General features: G+C 35.4%; 2 protein-coding genes across 8 annotated transcripts; one reads left to right on the forward strand and one right to left on the reverse strand.

The window, feature by feature from the left end:
* Positions 1 to 159: 159 nt before the first annotated feature.
* Positions 160 to 16,024, reverse strand: LOC111000396 (putative vitellogenin receptor). 7 transcript variants are annotated; one of them, XM_022269808.2, is made up of 36 exons: positions 15,915 to 16,024; positions 15,469 to 15,662; positions 15,170 to 15,330; positions 14,715 to 14,829; positions 14,264 to 14,443; positions 13,520 to 13,771; positions 13,053 to 13,150; positions 12,397 to 12,504; positions 12,141 to 12,325; positions 11,816 to 12,011; positions 11,494 to 11,653; positions 11,225 to 11,374; positions 10,665 to 10,814; positions 9,984 to 10,109; positions 9,767 to 9,911; positions 9,557 to 9,666; positions 9,268 to 9,357; positions 9,047 to 9,199; positions 8,298 to 8,633; positions 7,950 to 8,048; positions 7,285 to 7,441; positions 6,679 to 6,764; positions 6,112 to 6,257; positions 5,779 to 5,858; positions 5,199 to 5,380; positions 4,731 to 4,883; positions 4,281 to 4,476; positions 3,635 to 3,784; positions 3,275 to 3,386; positions 3,008 to 3,130; positions 2,538 to 2,758; positions 2,053 to 2,356; positions 1,695 to 1,849; positions 919 to 990; positions 605 to 686; positions 160 to 427 (listed from the first exon to the last, which is right to left on the reverse strand). In XM_022269808.2, the coding sequence occupies exons 1-36, from the start codon at positions 15,917 to 15,919 to the stop codon at positions 329 to 331; spliced, it is 5,331 nt and encodes a 1,776-aa protein (XP_022125500.2). In that variant the 5' UTR covers positions 15,920 to 16,024; the 3' UTR covers positions 160 to 328. The 7 variants fall into 7 exon arrangements, with proteins under 7 accessions (XP_022125500.2, XP_022125501.2, XP_022125504.2 ...); XM_022269809.2 differs by having other exon boundaries at positions 6,112 to 6,254; positions 8,295 to 8,633; XM_022269812.2 differs by having other exon boundaries at positions 676 to 686; positions 8,295 to 8,633.
* A 433-nt stretch (positions 16,025 to 16,457) lies between these two features.
* LOC111000376 (trifunctional enzyme subunit beta, mitochondrial) lies at positions 16,458 to 20,060 on the forward strand. Its single transcript, XM_022269780.2, has 11 exons — positions 16,458 to 16,670; positions 16,940 to 17,111; positions 17,396 to 17,583; positions 17,755 to 17,942; positions 18,114 to 18,288; positions 18,393 to 18,523; positions 18,624 to 18,725; positions 18,859 to 18,972; positions 19,228 to 19,302; positions 19,395 to 19,472; positions 19,626 to 20,060. Exons 1-11 carry the CDS (start codon positions 16,601 to 16,603, stop codon positions 19,758 to 19,760), a joined length of 1,428 nt encoding a protein of 475 aa, XP_022125472.1. The 5' UTR covers positions 16,458 to 16,600; the 3' UTR covers positions 19,761 to 20,060.
* The last annotated feature ends 53 nt before the right edge of the window (positions 20,061 to 20,113 follow it).

Genomic DNA, 20,113 nt, shown 5'->3' on the forward strand with positions numbered 1-20,113 from the left:
ACTCATCTCAACTCTTGAGTAAGGCACTGTTGGTGTTTAAGTAGAAAAGTATTGTTGCCTCTCCAAGTATAGCTGTCATACATTGAACTTAATTTGAACAGGAATAGCTTTTATGGCTAGTGCCACTTGCATGCCTGATGCATTAAATAAAAATCGATATTACTTCAGAACATATTATTATTTAGAATTTCAAATAAGTTATGCATAAGCATAACTATTTAATCCATTCCACATGCAAAGTTCAAATTATACATTAATTATTAAAATTACATTAATCAAAATTGATTGGGTATTAAAAATACATTATTAAACTTATAAATCTACTTATTTATCTTATGCGTAGTAAAGCCTTATGTTCATTCATATCAATATCTGACTCGGTGTCAGAAATACACAGTTGTGTCTCCATCACTTGGGCCTCAGTCACCTGAAAATGATACATATCTTCAATGTGGAATTAAATTAATTAGTATTATTGCGGGAGGAATTTCTAGGAAAAAACATAACGCAAGTTTTACAATGTGCTTTATCTGTCAATAATTATCATGCTAAGCATATTGGTTGCCGATAGTTACGGGAATAAATAAATAAATAAACAACTTACAGCAGATGTACCTCTATGGAATGTAGTACTCCATGCATTTCTAACAAATTGTAACGGGTTCACATACTCACGGTTAACGCCTCTGGAAAATCGTTTCAAATATAAGATTGATAATTCTTAAATATAATAGAAAATACATTGCGAAATACTTTTCTGAGGAATAAACCTTAGTTTTACATACCACCGAGCCGGCAAAAGTAGTAGGTAGATAAAATACTTATATAAAAAATCAAATCCAATTTTAGGATGCAATTAAATATTTTTGTATTTTATTAAATTATAATATAATTTAAAAAAACTAAAATTTATTTTACCCAGCTGTAGGAACTTCGACGACAGAACTCACGACTTCGGCTACTGGATCCGATTGGTTCCGAAATGTAACTCTGTGATTGAGAGAGAAAAGTTCATTAACTAACGAAAATATATTAGTAAGTGACATACTATAGCTATCATATGTATGACATTTAGAATTTTTTGAAACTTTAAAATTTAGGTATAATACATATTCAGTCAAAACCGTTTACGACGACATCGTTTAGGATAACATAATATATAGGTACCTTCCAGGTATATTGACCATAATCAAAGGTCCCGGATGTATTCTATTAGACAGCCTAAAAATAAATATTAGATTTTTAATGTAGAAAAATGATAATAACATGTCTGTAATGCCTTTTTATCATAATTTTCATGTGAAATAAATAAAATTTAGTTTTATTTTATATATGAGTATATTAATAATTAAGAAAACATTCAATAATAAGTATATACCTATGTATTATTGTATAGGTACCTATTTAATAACAACGTCATCGGCTCTGACGACCAAATACGAGTAGTCCCTTGATGTCGTTATAAAAGATTTCGACTGTGTATACGAACTTTTTCATATACTTACCTAATACTTCATTATTTTCGTTACTAAACTTCGCCCTTTGACCATTTTCTTTGTTTTACATTTTCTGAATGACTCAAGTGTGTACCCTCATTTCAATGTTTTTACAATTTAAAGATAATACATACTATAGCGGACAATTAGTTAACGATGCTTTACAGAAAAGTAAAATAAACAACACGTAGAACATACCGCACGTAACTATCAGGGCGAGTTCTGCTACACTTGAAAATCTTGTAATTAAACAATCCCAAAGACGTTGTCACCACAGTCGCCAGCAGCACGTACATCAAATAATACCACTTCGATTCTTTTTCCGATTGCCGTTCACCGTTTATTAATGGTGTCTGAAACAAAGATTTTCCTATAATTAACTATTGCAAACAGCTTCCCACGACCATCAGGATGATGTTGGTTACATCCGTTGATCCTTAGATCATCGGCCAAATTACACAAATGACCTTGTTCTAGAAATTTTTATAAACTTTAGTTTGCTAGACTTTTGGGCGTCAGTAACTGCGGTGGAATTGGAAATACTAAAATACTTTACCTCATCCCGATTCAAACTAGGACACACCCCGTCCGATAGTGAGCCATCGGCGCACACACAGGCAGGGCCGTTGTCAAGGACACACACACCGGAACATTCTTCTTTCTCACACACATCTGTGTGAGTGTTCTCTCGGCGAATCGTGAAGCTGGAGGCGTTTATATTCGCAAATATCTGACACGTCTTATGACCGAAAAGGAAACAACGGACCACTTGGCTGTTATTGAGGAAATAAATGTGGTCTTCGAATAGCGTAGGGCTGCGGGCGAAGTTCATGGCTCCTTCGTTGTTGTATACGAGGGTCCTGAAAGTAAATTGTACCCCGATATGGTTACACGAACGAAGGATTATTTTAATAATTAAGTTATATAACAACACTTGTATAATTTTTTTATTTTAAATGATTTCCATTTTAAAAATACTTAAAACACACGAAACATAATTTTATCGAGTGTTAAATATCGAAATAATTTTTTTTAACTTACTTATGTCCTTGAAAGTCACTCTTCCATAATTTACCAGGGTTGTCTAAAATATATATAATTTTTAAATGGCCATCCATGGCCAACCCTGTACAGTTGTTAACCGACGTCACGTTTTTGACAGCCTTGCCGGCCAGAGATGCCGATTGGACTAGACTACTGGTACCCTGGTTTATACAGTAGAACATAATAGAGTTCATGGAGTCTACTGTCAGCGAAGACACCTGAAAAAAAATGCAATGCTTCCGTTTCAGAGTGACTTATGCAATGGGCGGTTATTCACTAATCATACTTTTAGAACACACTTATTTAAGAAAATTGTAGAATTATTTGACACAGAATACTTTATTAAATAACACTTTATTTCTTTGAAGAACAACATAATCGCGACAATCACTACGCGACGACTAAAGGGCACTGACTGGTAAAAGTTTAAAAAATCTAAAACATAAAGAAGTTGATTAATTATTTACCTTAAACGGTATGTTATGGAGCCTGGCACAAGCTTTTCTCGCAAAATTACAAACTCTTATGAGACTTCCACTTGGCTTCTCGTCCACAAAGTAAATGTTTCCGGTAGTCCAATCCACTGCGATCTTTAAAAATATTGAGACAAATACTTGAGGTCTTAAAGTATTCAAAAGAAATGGTACACCCGGGAGGAATATAATTATTTAGCAAACCACTGGATATTATTAACATGTATAATAATTTTTTGATATTATATATATATTACTTACCTCTGTAGGTCTGCCGATATTCCCGATGGCAGTGGTCGAAGGTTTTGTAAGGTTTTTATTAACTTCGATTATTTCTCCCGTTTCAGGCACGGCTACGTATAATTTATTCAGCCTGTAAGAACAATATCGGGAACTTAGTTACATACTTTACTTAATTGTGCTTCTTAATTCCCACCATCGTACGTAATATAATACTTTTGAAACGAAAATGAAATGAAACATAGCAGTAGTTAATTCTAAATGTCGCAATTGTAATTAACATTGCTAAGTCGCAAGTGTCCCTTTTCAAGAGCAAGGTAAGTATTTCATTTAAAACAGTGGAATTCGTGCTATGTAGGAGTATAGTTGGCTAACACAAACCCCTTATCGAAATCAAAGTCAGTGATATTCTTGTCCCCGTAGGAGTGTTCCAGGAAGTGATGGTGCGAAATGAGCAGCCAAATTGAGTTGTTTTGAATGTATAGTAAAGTCGCATCGCCATTCAAGGATTTGCATGAGCGACGATCGTATCTGAAAATTACATTATATGATTGAAATTTCTTTTGTCTATTACTTATTACGTAGGTAAAAGTCCCAATAGATGATCAGTATATGATCACTCCATGTAAACTCAACTAAACTCCAACTCACAAGTTCATTTACAAACCCTATTAGTGCTTACCAGTTTAGTTTATTAAGCATATGTTAAAAAAAGTGATAATTAAATTGATTCATAGCCTTTGAAGCTGGTCGCTAATGGAAGCATTTTACTTTTTTTTCAAAGGTCTCAGAATATTTTTTAATTTGTATTATGTAATGTGAAAAGTTAATATTCAAAATGTACATATTCAAGCCAGTAAGTAGATCCGCTGACCTTAAGAACCACATCCATTTTAAAGTGCCTTAAAAGGGGCGTGATGACGGGCATTTAGCTTAATTATTTGGCGTAGAGAAGCGACAGCTTGAACGCCTTGTATCCCTTCTAACATATCATGAAACCCACTTAGCAAACGAAGCTCGAACTCACCTCAGCTCGTACCCAGGATGACAAGTGCAGACGAAGGAGCCAGGCGTATTAATACAATTATGCGAACAGTGGTCGAGCCTGCACTCGTCATCATCGACACAGGTGTCTCCGACCTTGGAGAAGCCGAGTGCACAGACGCAGATAGGGCCCACTGGCGTATGCCGGCAGATACTTGGACAATTCTCGCAGTGGGCCGCTGAAGGGAAAGTAAATTGTGGTAATACAATAAAAGCAATCTTTATTTTTTAAACTAAGATAACGAGATTGAAAAATAAAAATTGCATAACTACTAAGTAATTTTGATGTTATATTCAGTACAGAAAAAAACGAGAAAAACAAGAAGGCGTACATATACATTTTAAAATGTTTCTAATAAGTGTATTATTTTCGGTATGACGATTTCCGAAGCATTCGTGATTAACCTATCAAAATGAAATTCATGCAACTCACTGCAGTTTCCATTCTCATCGGTGCCGTCCTTACAGTCCGCCTTGTTGTTGCAGACTCTTTTCCAGTCCAGGCACTCTCCGCTCTTGCACTTGTATAACTTGCCGCAATCATGGGAAGGTAACTCAATTTTTTTTATCGGCATTGTTTTGTTCACTGTGTAATAAACTACGCCTTAGCACTCATCATCATCATTTACCTATTATTTCTAACACTTCCTATACATTGTTTTAATTGCACCTATTGTTGCACTTAATGCGCCACTAACCGGTAAAAAAAACCTAAACGACATAAAAATATGAGCTGAACGATAGAATGAACACGGTGAAACTAGTATTTCAAAGAAGAATGTCGTCATGATGTCTCATTATGCGCAAAACTCCCAAAAAGTTAGCAACCTCATCTATGTTAACTTAACTCTGCTATAAATAATTCGAGTAGAAAAGAATTACGGTTACGTCAGTGGGTCACCTTTCAAACAAGCGTCGGCGGTCTCGTCGGATCCGTCAGTACAATCATTTATGCCATTGCACAACTGACTCTTCGCGACGCACACTAACTCCTGTTTGCATGAATACTTCCCTCTCGGGGCACAAAAGAAGTCGCACCCTGCTTCGTCAAGGCCTCCAGCGCAATCCACTTTGCCGTTACACCTGAATAGATAAATGTTTAATATTCCCTGAGCCCTTTATGATCTCTAGTCTCCTTTACTACCATTTCTATCAATAAAATTTATCAGAACATTACGAAGAAGAAACGGACATCACAACAATAATAGACAAGGGCTACGCCGCCACCTGATCGATAAATAATAAATAAAATTGGTTTTTAACACAATGGAGATATATTTCATAATGAACTACTTCTCATTTAAATACGTTAGGAAAATCCAAAACAAAAAAGTATTATCGACCCGTATTATTTTATTAGAGAAACTTCCCAGTACTACAAACAAAATACATTTGTGTGTCAGTAACCGACATGCAATATCTAAAAAAAACTCAAATCAAGGACATCACAAAACATTCACCACCCTGAAATGTGTTCTAACCGAGCAGTATGAGGCAAACAAATGGTTGCGTTGTTTCGCTTACAACTAAATTCCCATTGACGACAAGGACGGTTGACATCCTGAAAGGTCCTTCGAGTCAATTTCTAATTCTTTAATTTACATATTGTGATCTCATAGAACTAAGTCTAAAGGCAACTTTTCATATATTACAAATCACACATGACCATCATGATCATACGAGTTGAAAATTCTTTATATTTTCAAATCAGAGGACAAATGAACAAAACTTGAAATGTATAATAATAATTTTACGTAGTACTACGGAGATATTTTGTGGTTATATTCATAAGATTAATAAAAATCAAACATTACCGTAACGGCAACTTCAGGCAGATCGCATTTGTCTTCATCGGATGCGTCGAAGCAGTCGTAGTTCCCGTCGCATCGCTTCTCCAACTCTATACAACTTCCGTCGCTACATTGATGGAAACCTTCAGGGCAGGTCTGGTTAAAGGCTGCTAAAATCAACATTACCCCAATGTTTAAGTATTCCGTAGGACCAATACATTCCTAAGCGTCCAGTGCCTGACACAATCACAGTTAACAATATAGATTCATAGCTATATTTTCGAATTTAAATATTATAAAATGCGTAGCAATACAAAAAGTATTTGCTAATAAATCGTTTTACTCGAATTAATAATTTTTACGCGACGGGACAACAAAATCGGCTCAGATCGTATTTTATATATAGGTGAGATATATACATATGCGTATACATTTGCATACGGTGAAAACATCTATAAAATATATAAATAATGTAAGTGAATAATATTAACAAGTAGGTATTTTCAGCAGGAATAAGGACTGTTTAATTATTTTTAAATAGTCCTTATTCCCGCTGTCCAGTATTGTTTATAAAACATATAATTTTCTTACTACAATTAATTTCATCAGAACCATCGATGCAGTCCAAGGCTCTGTCGCATCGCCAAGTTGCTGGAACGCAGTAGCCAGTAGAACATCTAAGGAAGGAGAATATTATACATTTTTGTACATTTAATTGCAACTCTGCGCTCTATGACGATGCTCTATGTCAGTGGCAAGATTCAAGACTCCACGTGGACAAATGTTAGGTCAATTTAAACATCCACCCTGTCTACCATTTGAAGACTGCAGCCACAATGAATCATCATCTAAATTCACCTCAAACATCAATCCATCACTCCGTATGTCGTTCGTCGTTCCACAACTGAACATTATTTAAGTCAGGCCTAGCGACCTATATAATATGGAACCACTGAAATATTTCCCCACAATTCGACTTATGGCAGTAAGAGCGTACTAATTCCTAAAATCCCAGCAACGCTCTAGCGAGCCGTCTTTCAATGTGTCTATGGGCGGCAGTATCACTAATCAGTACGCGGGCCTTCTGAATGTTTGGCTCCTCAAACATCATTTGCTACTTATTCTGATTAATGGAAAAATATGTTATTTGGTGTTTTGTACTATTCAGCTATACAGTTATATATATACTATACTTACCGAAACTCGGATTCTTTACATATCAAAGTGTCGCAAACGGATGGAAGTTCGTCGCTACCATCGGGGCAGTCGCTATAGCCGTCGCATAGCATGCTTGATTCAATGCACATTGATGAATCATCACACATACTTTGTGTTTTACTACAGATAGGGGGGACTGAAATATAGATATTTATTTATTCGTTAGCACAGATTAATCTTAAATAACAAATTCTAACATAAAAAAATCAATAAAGTCCGGCACATACAATGGTACCTCGACATACGAGTGCCCGATGGAACGATATTTAGCTTTAAGATGAGAGCAACATTTGAGATACGAAGATCGCCCAAATAAAGAAATGCATTTTCGTAAATGTCCAATCACATTTATTTTCAAAACAATGAGTCCAAAAAAGAAGATGATGTCTATGGAGTAAAATCATTGTCTTATTCAAAAATACGGTGAACGAAAAACGTGGTGTTTTGGGCGCTGGAACTAGGAGAGAGAAAAGAATTTGACTTACGAGCAAGATTACGGAAACTCATATGTCGAGGTAGAACGAGGGAAATCCAGTGATATAGTTTCACACAATACGTTACCTAATCTTTAAAATTGAAATGTGCATAAATTATGCGAAAATTTGACTAATACGCAAAACATTTTCTAATTTAAGAAAATCTACCTTTTTCTTTCTTTTCCTCGCAAACATCATTTTTGCCAATGCATTTACCAAAACACATTTTCTGGTCGTATCGACATAGTGGATTGTTTGTAGTGGTACCTGTATAGCATTTCAGAAAAAAGAACAGTTTAATATGGTTTGTTTAAGAGCATCACTTAACATCAGATGAGTGTGATGAGATTCTGCCCGTTTGACCCCATTAAATGATTCTCCAGTCAACCATAATACTCGCATAACTTCTACCATTGTAAATGTTAAATCAAACTTATGGATATAAAATTTTCTTGTTATAGAATCTATTTTATTTGCCTAGCAGTACACTGAAAAATACTAAATAAATATACTTACTCGAGCAATTTTCTTCATCCTCGCCAAACTGGCAGTCTTTGTGACCATCACATTTCTTACTCGATGCGAAACATTTATTGCTTCTGTGACAATAATGTTCGTTATGCTTACAAAGCGCTATTTCTTCGCAGGTGTTGTTAATCTGCACCAGCCCCACGGGGCAGAGGCACTTAAATCCCATTTCGAGGTCCTGGGGCAAGGGGTGGGAGACTTGGACACAAATATGGGAGCACGGGGTCTTGTTTTGATGGCAGACATGGCTTAGTAGGGTATTGTTGAGGGAATAAGGGGCATACGTAGCTTGTAGGTGGAGCAAAGTGTTGTTGGCAAACAATGCTGAAATTAGATTAATTTCAATGCTTCATTAGAATGTTTTTTTTCGCAAATATCAGCCATGACTACCTGAACATTTGCATTACAGGACGAAACAGCAAGATAGCCACATAACTTCTATGAAAAAAATGTGCATCTCGATACGCCCGATAGAAGTAGACAATCACTCTCAAAAAACGGTGATAGTTTGAGGTTATATTCTCACTGTCAACAGTAAATGTCTAACGCACAGTGATCACTGAGTCGAGAGAGAGGGGAAAGCGTCTGTCTGAATATGGCTACCGCCGTCGTATACGTGCAACAAGAAAGGGTAACGAGTTATATAATGAAGCGGTTTACCATCCGTAAGAAGTCATCAATAATCTTATTTGATATCACTATCCAAAACCTAGTGAGAATACAATTGTTTTACTCACATAATTCCATCCGTCGTATTACATAGCCCGCCCTGTGAACATCTGCCCAGTACAAACGTTTTGTTTCTCTGTCTGTCCAAAATACGTGAGTGTCCGTAACGGCAAAACTTTCGAGGGTAGATGTGAATTCCCGAAATCGTTCCCTTCCCGTACCTGTTAAAATGACGAGTGAGTAAGTATGACATATTTCAAGTATTAGGTCTTAATATATTATTAATTACCTTCTGGGTGAAAATGATCGATAACACCGGCTTCATCTGCTAAGTACACGACATCCAACTCCGATGAATACTGCAGACGTATATTTGGACCTAGAAACATAGCATTTCGCTGTGACGCCATTAATTAAAAAAATAAATAAATAAAAAAGTGTTTAGTAAATGTGATGTAATAAATATGTCATTACAATGTGTAAAATTTAAGTAATTCCAATGACATTCCTTGATAGACGATATTTAAACGTATACCCGTGCGACCACAAAGTGGGCACTAATTACTTATTTGTCTTACCGTATATCATGTTTGTCATAATATGTTTCCTATCATCTCCGTCTAATCCCATACTATCGATATTTATCCCATTTTTCACTTCACTGTCGAACACAGCCACTACTAAACGTCTGAAAATATAGTATAAGTTGTCGGTAATACACGAAAATGTCCGCTGAGATAGCCATAATCAGTGTGTTTAATAATTGCATGATTAATAAAAAATCTCACCCGTAATCCGGTAAAATGCAAAAGCTAATAGGTATTTCCTGACTGGGGAAACGATACACCAAAGTTCTCTCTTTAGTTCTGAGAGAGATGACGTCTATCATACCGCGACCAGCGTCCAATATGTACAAGGCATCCGAAACGTAATCTAAATAATATTTTTCAATTTTTAAAGTCCTCTGCCAACACTTAAACTTATATTGATATTTTTATAATTTACCATATCCCATATCTACAACGTTTTCTAAAGAATTGTAGACGAACAGGCGAGTGAATCCTAGCGAAAAGTCCTTCAGGTCGATATAATTGATCGATTTCCTATGACCATCATACACGTAGAGGGTACCTGATGCAGAAATAAATATAAATAATAAAAAAACAGCAGCAGTGTTGGCCTTGTGGCTCTAGCGTGAGACTCTCATACCTGAGGTCGTAGGTTCGGTCCCCAGCTGTGCACCAATGGACTTTCTTTCTATGTGCGCATTTAACATTTGCTCGAACGGTGAAGGAAATCATCGTGAGGAAACCGACATAGATCCAAAGAGTCGACGACGTGTGTCAGGCACTGGAGACTGATCACCTACTTGCCTATTAGATTTAAAAATTGATCATCAATTAACAGATTCAGAAATCTGAGGCCAAGACCTAAAGAGGTTGTACTGCCACTGATTTATTTTAATAAAATAACAACGTCTAGGATTGGGAGATTCGTAATAATAAAATCAGTCTTATTAGATTGGGTTAACCAGATAAATAAGAGATTAACAGACACATATAAGACGTCGGTCGACACATTACATGCCTTTGTATTTACGAGTACTAAGCTTATACCCTTGTCGGCTCTTTTTTTTTGACAGAAAGAAAAAAATGTGTACATGAGTTGTAAAAGAATAAATCTTACCTCTAAAGTTATCATAAGCCATAGCTTGTACGCGTTCAATGTTAAAATGAGTCGCATGTGTCTCCGGGTTTCCCAATACATCATATTGAATGCGAGTAAATAAAGAGCCGCCACCCACTATTAGGTATTGCGGGTGATAATCGGGAATGGCTAAAAACAACAGATCACATCATTCAACAACATATTCTTAATTGTCACTCTAATCATCAGCTATGGAACTAGGCAAGCCGATGGCGGAGCCGATTGACAGGTCTATAAAACGCCGAGAGTGGAAATGGGTGGCCATACGCTCCGGTAGGATCAGGTAACATTGCCATGCAAGTCCTCCACTGGAATCCTCACGTTAAAGGAGACGTGGTCGCCCAAAACAGACCTATCAATGAAGCATCTTTGCTAAGGCGAAGGAAGCTGGAATGACGTGGTGACTGATCTGCCCCACTTGGGGCAGAGGGCCTCCAGCGTTCCATCCTTGGACCGGATTTAATTCTTGAGTCTCAATCGAGTTTCCCTCCACACGGTATTAACAGTGAAAAATCTAAATATTGTCAATTGGTACTTACTTTTGCAAATCTTTCCAAAGAGTTCCATACCCTCTGGGCATAAACAAGTGAAGGTAACATTCGATGTCGGCACGCAAATGTGCGAGCAGCCACTGTGCCTACACGGGTTTACTTTGTCTGGCATCAGTACGGGGTGATATAAGTGCATGTCTGAGAAGTAAGTTTAAATTTTAGAAAGTATTCAGGTCTCAACAAGCGAAATGTATAAAAGAAAAGAGACACTCAAATAAAACTACTTAATGTTTGAAATATATAGAAATGTCACATACCAAAGACGGGTTCTTGTAATTTCATGAGAAGGTTTTTTCTGACGGTACTGTGCAGTTTATCAGTGCTGTGTATGGTTGCCGAGGTCCAGTCGCTCCAGAACACAGTATTCTCAAACACAACTATGGTGTACGGATCGTGGTATGGCTCTTCGAAGAGAGACTGCAATTAAACAATCAAATATTGTACAGTGTAATTCAATTTCCGCCCTGATCTAGTAATGAAATATAGTGTAATAATAAATGAGTCCTGGCCTCAGCTCTGGTTTTCAGTTGACGTGGCGCCGCCTTTTGGATTTGAGAGATTAGAGTAAGAGCGACTTACGTATACTTTAAGATCGAACAGCTTTACGATTTTAATAACACCATCGACGAAATATAATCTATCGTTAGGGCTGTCCAAAGCCATTCCGGTGGGTCCGAATTTTCCCATTTTGTCCACTAGGATTTCCGGCTTTGTTCCATCCATGCGTGACCTCATTATCACCGCCTTGTCTTGCCAATCGGCCCAGTACATTTCTCTAGAATTATATTGTTCTTTTAAAAAAACGTGGCGTCAGTACTTTTGCACCAAAATAGGTTTCCGCAACACATTTATTACGTTAAAGTTATAAATCTTAAAGAATGCTTAAAATAACAAGCAAACGTACCCCTTTCTAGGATCCAGGGTGACAAATCGAGGTTTCTTCGTTTGGGCTTTTAGAACGGTGCAGATAGAACCATCGGTTTTACAAACGCCGATGATGCCACGTCGTACGTCCGTGAAATAAAAATTTCCTCCCAGCCAATCTACCGCTATATCGCCTGGGTCCTCTAGACCTAACGCTACCAGCACCTAAGGAGAAGAATTAAAGATCATCATCATCGATAAATAAGATTTATGGCCTTATTTCATCTACCCTTTACCTGTTTCGTTTCAGCAACATTCTCAATTTGTGCTCTGATGATAGCTTGATGACCCGCCGCTATCTCCACCCAGTAAATGAACGTACCGTCCGATGAAACTCCGTGACCCTGGGTTTATATGAAAAGTTAATCAACTATTAATCACGATTAAGAAAGCTACAATAATTAATCAAATGACCCCCTTGTTACTATAGTATTTGTAGATAATATAAAAATAGATAAATGTGTTTAGAACTTACAAGACATGAGATTGGTAACTCTATTGGCTTTTCCCTAATTATAGGGATTTTACAAAAAAAAAAGAATAAAAAGAAAATTAAAACAAATTTAATAAGTTCAATTTCGAGATTTTTTAAATTTATTTATTTTTGCTAACAAGGTAAAGAAAATTGTAAATACTGTATAAATAATTACAATAAATCGTTTATTAGCAAAGAAAGTGGTACATTCAGATTGATTTATAATAAAAAAACCGCAATCAACCATATAATATAAATAGGCAAATGTTCTAAAAAATTATCATAATGTCATTATAATAAGTTAAGTTATTTCAGGTAATTTATATTGTGTATGTATTTGTGTCTGATGTATTAAAGTTGAGTTATCAATAAAAGCCAAATTGTGAAGCGACATGACAAATGACTATTTAGTTCAACCTGTTTAATTCCCGACGCCAACACCCGGTGTTCTTTAGATTTAAGCTTAATGTATCGAATATCATTGCGTGTGCTAAATAATAGCATAGCTTCAGTGCCTGAAAAAAAAAGGAATGCGTTTAAAATAATTAAATATTTTGCATAGCAAGATAGAGAATAAAATGATTTTTCAGTTTTTGTAAAATTATAATGATTTGTCAGGTTCATTATTAATTTTGTGAGCCTTTTCACTTGTTACAACAATTTTGTTGTTATGAAGTAAAACTTAAATTCGTGTTTTTAGTTTACTATTATTAAAAAGAAACGGTTTTACGGGAATACTCCTAAACGCCATTTCCTATAAGGGCGTTATCCGGGTGCTATGTAAAGTTATATATGCATTTATTTTCACTTCCTAATTAATTAGATTGTAAAAGACTCAATTACCAGGCACACACAAATGATACGTTTCTAGTATGAAACCTTACCGGTGGCGTAGCAAAGGTAACTGGCGATGTCCGTGATGTATCCCTCGTCACACGTACATTTAAACACATCACCACTTGGGTGACAGTAATGTGAGCACCACGGAATGTCATCCAAACAGTTGTTCGCACTTTCACAGGTTTTTGTCGTGTAGTTATATTTAAAATGAGGACTCCCGCAGTCGCAGTACGGACCAGAACGATCGGGAGAGCAGTTGGAGCCGTTGCATGAGAAATTGGAACACATCGTATGCCCTAAAATGAAAATTGTAAAACTGTTGAAAACCGCAACTGCCTCAGCTTCCCTAATTGTTAATATGAAGCCGAAAAATGTATTTATGTACAATTTTAGCTTGTACGTTTTGCCCATTCTAATTATAATAACCGATTCCCGTTGCATTACGCTAATCCAATTGGATTTCGAATCTACAGAGGCCTTACTATGTTGGTATGACCCTGAGATTCCAAAAACATTTACATAATCACGTATAGGTCAATATTAATTTTTGTGTTTTGACTTGTATTTAATTATATTATTAATTAGTAAAACATGTTTTCCTTAAAAGTTCTGTTTCAATCATGTACCATGTACCACGGAATAATTGTTTTTTAGTTACCCACAACACAGGGACTCCCTAGTGTCACGCATAAAGTTTATTATATATGTTTACCCAACTGATATCTATACAATATTTTATAAACTGCATCACCATTAAATTTCACAATTAAAAAACTGTAAACACTTACAAGTCTGACAGAATTCCCCTTCGTCAGAACCATCTTTACAATCCATAATACCGTCACACATGCTGTCTTTGGGCAGACAGAAAGATTTGTCCGAGCACTTATATTCTTTTTCTCGAAATGGGAAAGCATCGGAATAGCAATCGCGTCCTGTGTTTACTTTATGAGGACGCAACACGTGGCCTGAAATAAAGATCATTGCATTATAAAGTACTTACAATGAAAAGAGTTTCAGTAGGCAAATTACATATGACTCTCTACAGAAATCGTAACATCACGTACGAAAGCGCATACAAAAACAAAGAGCACTTTCGGGTTCAAACTAACTCTCATGTGATTGTGAACTTCAAGTTAGTTTTTCGTATTTAATTGTAAGTTTTTTTTAGATTCTACACGACACGCGTCAGTCTTTGAAAATTCCTCATTTGCATAATTGGTTGAAGAGAAAACTTACGACATGTCGTAACTATATCTTCATCGGTTTTATCAGTGCAGTCGTAGTCGCCATCGCACATCCAAAACTTTGATATGCAGCGGTTGGAGTCACAGGAGAACCCCTTACATGTTGCCTGGAAAGACGTTTGTAAATCAAAAATTCATAGAACTGTTCTCGTCTCTCAACTCTCAAGCTCCAAAAACAATAAAAATCCGGAAGAATGAAATTTTTACTTGTGGTAAACATATTAATGTTTCAAATTTCGATTGTAAATGACGTGTTATAACTCGCTTACTAAGAAGAATCTATCCTTCTCTTGCACAAAAACTTTACCGTCGTGTTGCAACGGCTACCATCCACCGATGCGGATATACGGTACAGGAATTCGCCTGGCGATACTTTTACCAGAAAAAGCATGGATAAAACTTTATAGCTATTTACAATATCACAGCTGCTATATTAAAGATGCTTACATTAGGAGATATGACAATAACACTACAGTTCATTTCATCGCTGCCATCATCACAATCTGGACTGGAATTGCAGACCCGAGAGTTGGGGATACATTTGTGGCCATCACCACAAAGATATTGGTGTGTTTCATTGCAGTGCTTCTCGTCAGGGTTTTGGTTTACTGTATATAAAAATCGCATTTTACTATGCATATATTGTATTAAACTTATAAATAAATATACTTAGTAATTTATAATTGTACTGCTTAGGAGACAGAAAAACTGAAACAAGGCGTTCGCATATGTTTTTTAACTCTTACCACAAAAGTTCTCATCACTGCCATCCTTACAGTCGTAACGACCATCGCAAAACTGCTCCTGAAGTATACAATCACCACTTCTGCACTCAAAAACACCCTCACCCTGACATTCTATGTTAAAATCTTGAAACTCATCTATAAATTGAGCAGATGAAGTAGCCAAAACGCAGAGGAAGAAAATAAGGAGGACCATTCTAAAAACAATTTTTTGAGTTATTATATATAATTTTACAATAATACCAAACCTTTGTTAAAATTAATATAAATAACAGCTTTATCTATGTTAAAATACAATTCGTATCAAAGATATAAAGGTTTTTTATTTTATTTTGGCTTCCTAATGCACAACATTGCAATAAAGCGAAACGAAAAATAATTCAGCCATGTGATTATCAATTTTGTTAACCACTTACCTTATATTCTAGTAATTAAAAACCTGGACGTACTGCATCAATTATTTTAATATTCTAAGAACGCCTGAGTAACAACTGATAAATGTAACAAAATTAAATACTATAATACTTTACTAAACGTTCATCCTCGTGCCGGGCGTGACAAGAAAAGAACTATAAAGTTGTAAGTACCTCCAATAAAAAAATTAAAATAATAAGTTTTGTACTACCCTCAAATAGCAAAGAAACTTTTTTGTTTAAAAACAAAAAAATGATCTAAGTTTATATAATAAACAATTTAAAGTACATAATTATAACTGTAAATTTAGATGAATACATTTATTAAAATCCATAACTATAATATAATTGCTCCGTAATTATATATAACATTATTATTTTAATATATAACAATAAAAATGTTATATATTAAAATTAATATAAATAATAATATTTTGTCACGTTTGTTGGTGATAAAATGAAATTATTTGGAATCATTGTTATTTCTAAACGTTCGGTTGGCGTTACAAGTGTAAATTCTTAACACTCATCGTAATTGCAATCTTATTTATATTTGTTATATGTGACTTTGATATCTGACGTTTTTCAGTGACATATGGCGACTGAGACAAGTCCATAGTCCAACTTTCACGGTTCATAAAAAGTTTCGAATTCTAGTAAAAGTTACTCGTATTGGATATTATTTCAGTACATATACGAATAACATAATTATTATTTAAACGATGATTATGGCCTCTCAAATTGCGAGATCATTGCTAGCTACCACCCGTCCTACCACAACTTTAAAGTTCGGTGAGTCTAAAATATTATACCGTTTCAAATTTTAGCTCTTTACCTAGAAAAATTTTAGTAAAATACAGTAAAAAAATTTTAAGTCTAAATAGTAAAAAATAATACCAAGTTACTTCATGTAGAGACGATTTATGAGTTGATAATATATCATATAAACTTTGGACCAGACTGTATTAATTGGCATTAACATAAACATTTCCATTATACTATTTATCTAGAGTGAACTTCAACCAATTACTTTTAAATTTTATTTTTTCTTTACATTATAGATATAGCTCGTCGAGCACTTAGTGTAACTGCCACTCTACAGCAAAAGAAGTCCCTTAAAGATAAAACTGGCAAAAATGTAGTCCTTGTAGATGGTGTCCGTACGCCGTTCTTGGTTTCTTTCACGGATTATGCCAAGATGATGCCCCATGAGCTTGCAAGGCATTCCCTTCTGTCAGTATTAGATGTTTTTTATGTTGTTCATGTAGAAAAAATTACAGAATTGAGAGTCTAACTGTCAAATATTTAAATCATCAGAAATATTTTTAAGTAGTAGTTGGAAATAATAGACAAAATTTAATTTTGCACTGATAAACATACATACTATTTATTTATTTATTTCCTTACAGACCATATATGGCCAAACTCATACTAAAAATAAACTTAAATATATAAGTATACAATATTACTTTTTAATTATTTTTAATATTACTATGTGTCTTCTATTACTATTACAGGGGTCTTCTCCAAAAAACTGGGATTCCAAAGGAAGTTGTAGATTACATTGTCTATGGAACAGTTATTCAGGAAGTGAAGACATCAAACATTGGAAGAGAAGCAGCCTTGGCAGCTGGCTTTAGTGACCGTACCCCTGCCCACACTGTCACTATGGCTTGTATATCTTCAAACCAGGCTATTACCACAGGTATATTCATTAGTTTATTTTATATCTACATTACCTTATTCATAATAAATGTTACATTTAAAAACCTAGTTAACATTTAATAACAAGCAACATTTATTACAATAACAATGTAAGGGCAGTTAAATATTTCAAAAAATTACTTAAATAAATTTTCTGTGCAATTTTTGACAGGTGTTGGTATGATAGCTGCCGGTGCTTATGATGTGATTGTATGTGGAGGTGTGGAATTTATGTCTGACGTGCCAATACGACACTCGCGTAAGATGCGATCACTTTTACTGAAGCTCAATCGTGCTAAAACTCCTGCTCAAAGACTGTCTTTACTAGCCTCTATACGACCAGATTACTTTGCTCCCGAGGTAAGATCATAGTTTTTAGTCACTTAATGGTTTTAAAAAATCAATATTTAGTTCTTACTCTTCTTAAGTAAAGCACATGTCTTATAAAATTATAAAATAAAAGATTCACTTATTATTGCAGGTATTTTAAATAATAAATGTCTTGAGAAATTAATTACAATTTTGATACAGCTCCCGGCAGTAGCGGAATTTTCATCTGGCGAGACCATGGGCCATAGCGCAGACCGTTTAGCGGCCGCTTTCGGTGCCAGTCGTGCCGAACAAGATGAATACGCTCTTCGATCACACACACTCGCTGCCGAAGCACAAGCCAAGGGTCACTTTACTGATCTCATACCTGTCAAAGGTATCAAATCTATCTAATCAATTGTTTTCTGCAACCGCTCATCTATTTTACTTTTATAGACAAATGTTCAGTACACATGATTAAAAATGTATATTCTTTATCAGTGGACGGCAAAGACGGCGTAGTGGAAAAAGACAACGGTATCCGTGTGTCCTCTCCTGAGCAGCTGGCGAAACTTAGACCTGCTTTTATCAAGCCTCATGGCACCGTTACTGCAGCTAACTCTTCATTCCTGGTACGACTGTTATATGTTAACTACTGATAGTCTTCATATTTTGAAAATTATTTAGCACATAGCGCTATTGATTAAATTGAAACCATTTGATTTTGTTTAGACTGATGGAGCGTCAGCGTGTCTAATTATGTCTGAAGCTAAGGCCAAGGAGTTGGGGTTAAAGCCGAAGGCTTATCTCCGAGACTTCACATATGTCGCTCAGGTAATGCTTTTTATTATTCTTAGATATAAGTTGTGTCCATTAGCCATTCAGAAGGACCGTAAGATACCGTTCTACCATTACGCCCATAATTATTAATATTAAATTTACATTATTATTGAAATCAATATTATAGGATCCAGTAGATCAGCTTCTTCTCGGTCCAGCATATGGGATTCCCAAGATCCTGGAGAAATCTGGACTCCAACTTGGAGACATAGACACCTGGGAAATACATGAAGCTTTTGCTGTGAGTGCAATTTCTATTTTAGTCTCCATTTTATGGTACACGTAAACTTCATCTCTTAAGGTCAATATATATATATATATATAATTTGCTGTTTAGTCTTTATCATTTCATTCAATATATGTAATTCTATTCATATGCCTTTAAATTATTATGTTTAAGAGCTTAACAAAAAAATATTAATTTATCTATAGCTTCGGTGTCCATGAGGTTTGAACTTCTTTTTCTAAGTGAATCTACGAAACTTTTGTTAAACAGGGCCAAATCTTAGCCAACCTGAAAGCAATGGACTCTGATTGGTTCGCCCAGAACTACCTCGGCAAGCAGACTAAGGTACGTATATACTATATTGTTGTTCAATAACATCAGTACTTGTGAAACAAGTAAAGACGTGTATTTTTTCAATAACCAATGCATGTCCATAGGTGGGTGTTCCAGACATGAACAAGTGGAACAAGTGGGGTGGCTCTCTCTCTATTGGACATCCGTTTGCTGCTACTGGGGTAAGTACTACTCGTTTGAAAGTCCCAAATGATATTATTAATGTTTCATTTAGTGTAAGTTAAAATAGCTCTTACAACAACATTTTTTAGTCAGAATTTCTTTGCTTGTTCTCGAAGCGTTCAAATGAAGTTACAAATTGTGTCGAATGACAGGTGAGGCTCGCGATGCACACGGCCCACAGACTGGTGAAAGAGGACGGTCAGTTCGGAGTGATATCCGCGTGTGCAGCCGGCGGACAGGGCGTGGCCATGATACTGGAAAGACATCCCGATGCACACACCAACTGAACACCTTTTCACCTCACTTCATGCCCTTTGCCCAATTTAAGACAGGTTATCTTATGTCACAGAGGAATTAAAATCATCATAGACTGACAAGTCTAATGATAATCTTCAAGTGTTTCTGAACTGAAAAACCACTACTTGCTTTGTTGACGTTTCCAATTTTAGTAAACTAAGCCCTGTAAAAAAAATATATTTAAACAGATGTTATATTGTCCTTGTATTATTTAAGTAAACGTTATTCGTATAAGTGTATACTTTTTGATGATTATACATTTTATATTTAATAAATAAATAATTTAATTATATTTTTGTTTTCCTTCTAATTACGAACATACCTACGATTAATTTCCAAAAGT

The sequence above is a fragment of the Pieris rapae genome, chromosome 5, assembly GCF_905147795.1.
Source record: "Pieris rapae chromosome 5, ilPieRapa1.1, whole genome shotgun sequence".
NCBI lineage: Eukaryota > Metazoa > Arthropoda > Insecta > Lepidoptera > Pieridae > Pieris > Pieris rapae.